A 3,328-nucleotide genomic window follows, 5' to 3' on the forward strand; every position below is an offset into this window, starting at 1 on the left:
CCCCAAACTACAACTTCGAGATCCCCAAGACCATCTGGCGGATCCGGCAGGCTCGGGCCAGGAAGGGTGAGCACTGACCCCGGGGGATGAGAGGTTTTGGGGATGGTTGGTGCCACTGGGACCCCCCCGGGGCGGATGAGGCCGGGACAGAGGATGTTCCGAGCTGTCTGGAGTGCCCTGGCATGTTCAGGCTCTGTCTTGGCGAGCTCCCCTCCCCTCGAGGGGGGTTAATAGATCTGTATCTCTGGATTAAAATCACATTGGACAGGACAGGTTGAGCTGTTCGGACCTGTCAGCCTGGAGATGTGTCTGGGATGCTGGCCAGGTCCCTGCTGTGCTCCTCTCTCCTCTCGCCTCTCTCCCAGTGCTTTCCTGACATGCTGCTGGGGCTGGGAAGGGGGAGCCCTGCAAGGCTGGACACTCGTGGAACTGGTGGGAAGCTCTGGTCTGAACCTTCCTTGGGGTCCTCAGGGGGTTGTGTAGCCCCAGAGAGGTGGGGAGTGGCACTGGTGGCCTCAGGGGTGATGCCAAAGCTTTCCCTCGTGGCCTGTGCATCCCACTAAAGCAGTGTGTGACCAGCTATAGGCATCAGGCAGGGAGCCTCTTCCTCCACCCCTGGATGTCACCAGCATCCCCACCCTCCCTTCAAATGCTCGTGGGGTTGTGTAGCTCCAGGGGCTCCGGGCGTAGCCAGGTTGAAATGCTGTATCCACCTGGGAATGTCTCTGCCTGCTGGCACTGAGCTGGCAGGGCTGGCAGGCGTCACGGGGGATGTTCTGGGAGCTGAGCTGGTCCCGGCTGTGATGCTGGAGGGGGGGCTGCCCAGCCCATCCCAGCTGTGGTGCGGGAGGCAGGGCTGGATTTGTCCCACCAGGACACGGCGAGGCAACCCAGCCATGCTGCTCTGGCTTTCCTCTGCTGTGTTTTGCTGCTTGGCACCTCCTAATTAAATGTAAATATGCGGCTGGGATTTAGGCTTCCGAGCTGGGAGCGGAGCCCATCAGCCAGCCAGCCGTGCTGGGATTTAAAAATCCGCCTGTGCAGAGCCCAGCCAGGGGCTCGTTGCTGGGGGAACGCAGCCTCCCACTGGGCTGAGCCAGCCCTGCCTGTGCCCTGCCTGCAGCGGGGTTTGAGGGGGGCTGGGGTGGCACCCCCTGTCCCCATCGTGCTGTGCCGGTGCAGAGTGACCCAGCCACCTCCTGCCAACCCCTCGTGGGGGAAGGCAAAGCTATTTGTAGGTCTGAGGTGGAGGGCAGTCCCAAATGAGCCAAAATGTTCCAAAATGGGCCAAAATGGTCCCTGATGGGCTGGGGGATTCTGGGACCCTGAGCTCTTGGCCCTGCCGGGTCAGGCAGGGGCTGGCAGAGCACATGCAGCTTTTCTTGGGCCCTGTTGGTTGGAACAGGGTGGGATTAGCCCAGTTTGAGCCAGGTCTTTACACAGCTCCACACTGGCCAGCAGGCTGGGCCTGGCAGCATGGGGATTTTGTTGGAGGGGCATCTGGAGAGAATGTTTGGATAGATATCACTGAAGCTGGGATATCTGAGTGGGATGGGAGGCGAAACAACAATGGGATTAATGGGGCCTCCTCCATTTGTCTCCCCCAACATGGTCCCTCCTCCTCCCCAACACCCCTTGGAGGGCTCCTGACTGGACCCCAGGCACTGGGAGGCCCAGCTGGTCTTTGGAAGGGATTGTTCTGAGCTGCAAGAAGGGAGCAAACCAGGAACATCATTCGTTGTTGGATAAATTCCTGCTAAGCACAATGCTGCATCGTCACTGGCCACCCTCCTAAAATGGGGAGAGGAGCAGGAAGGGGAGGTGTGGAGAAGGGCAGCAAGGATGATCAAAGGTTTGGAACAGCTTCTGTATAAGGAGAGATTAAATAGATTTAGATCCTTTAGCTGGAAAAAGAGGTGAACGAATGGGGATATGATAGGGATGTAGAATTGTGAATGATGTGGAGAGGCTGAACAGGGGATGATTATTCACTCATTCTTGTACCGGGAGAACCAGGGGCACACGTTTACATTATTAGGAGCAGGTTTAAAATAAACAGAAGAAAGTACCTTTTCCTGTGCAGCACATAATTAAAATCTGGAACTCATTACTGCGGGAAGCGGGAGAGACCAGCAGTGTCAGCGGGTTCAGAGAGGGATGAGGTGTGTACACAGGGGCCGTGAGCAGGGAGAGTGGATATGGCCTAAAGCAGGACAATGTGCACCCCGGCTGTCCAAGCCACCAGAACTTCTGGCCAATTTCTGACTGTTTTGGGGAGGTTGGTTCTGCTGGCTGCTGCTCGAGCTGAGTGTGTTCACCCTGGAGCTGGTGCCCAGGCCCCCACTTCAGGATGTCCCTTCCAAACTCTCTTAACCCCAGGGCTGTTTCTCTTCCCAGTGGCCCTGCAGATGCCGGAAGGGCTCCTCATGTTCGCCTGCACCATCGCGGACATCATTGAGCGGTAAGACCATGGCTTTTCCATGCTTCCCTGCTGGACTCGGGGGGCTGGCGAGGGGGTGGGAGCTGTTGCTGGGAGTGGGGTGACCACCGGGCAGGATGAGGCCCAGGGCTATGGACAAGGGAGTGTGGAGGGCCCCAGTGTGGCTGCACTCACGGGGCTGTACCCTGACTGGGCAGTGCTGCTGCCCTGTGGCAGGTCACAGGGACCTGCTGCCAGCCCTGGGGACAGGGACCGGCACGGCGCCAGCCCAGCCCTCGCCACTCGGCTTCTCCTCCCCTCGCTGCTGTGCTGGGAGCTGCTGACAGGCTCGGCATGTCGGGGTCCCGTGGGGGTGCTGGAGCCGGGGAGCAGCCGTGTCAACAACCAGCTGACGCCAGCCCGATGCCCGCGCTCGCCACGGCAGCACTGCCACAGCCAGGGAGGGCTAGCAGCGGGGCCACCGCTGCAGCACTGATCTGTCCTCCTTGTCCTGTCTCTGCAGTCATGCTGCCTGGCATGGAGAAGCTCAGGGGCAGCCTTTTTTCGGCTGGGGAGGCTTCTTGAGGCTATGGTGATGGCACAGGAGGGGTCGCTGCAAGCGACTCCTGCTGGGCAACACCTTCCCCACGGCTCCTCTCTGGATTTTTCGGTGTTGCTTGGGGCCGAGGTTGAGGCACCGGAGAGGAGCTGGGCTGTGCAGTGACAGTGGATGCAGGCACCTTGCAGAAATTGGCCGTGATCTCTTTATCGCCCGAGCGTCTCTCCCTTCCTCCCTGCCCGCCCCTGGCCCCCTGTTCAGCCCCTCTCTGCTTTAGCACAGTGAATTAGTGCTAATAGCACCGTGTGCCTCGTCTGCCATGGGGGTCGTGGCACTCATTAGCAGCTGCC

At 59.6% G+C, this 3,328-nt stretch overlaps 1 protein-coding gene across 1 annotated transcript in view; it reads left to right on the forward strand.

Annotated features, from left to right (window-relative positions):
• Positions 1-1,717: 1,717 nt before the first annotated feature.
• The window catches only part of DPH1 (diphthamide biosynthesis 1), a 15,448-nt gene continuing 13,837 nt past the window's right edge, over positions 1,718-3,328 (forward strand). Inside the window, exons 1-2 of the mRNA XM_029961274.1 lie at positions 1,718-1,852; positions 2,398-2,461. Of these exons, the coding sequence (XP_029817134.1) occupies positions 1,843-1,852; positions 2,398-2,461 (74 nt within the window). The 5' untranslated portion in view covers positions 1,718-1,842. The remainder of the gene's footprint in view (positions 1,853-2,397; positions 2,462-3,328) is intronic.

The sequence above is a fragment of the Manacus vitellinus genome, unplaced genomic scaffold, assembly GCF_001715985.3.
Source record: "Manacus vitellinus isolate BGI_N305 unplaced genomic scaffold, ASM171598v3 scaffold_32_pilon, whole genome shotgun sequence".
In the NCBI taxonomy this organism is placed as follows: domain Eukaryota; kingdom Metazoa; phylum Chordata; class Aves; order Passeriformes; family Pipridae; genus Manacus; species Manacus vitellinus.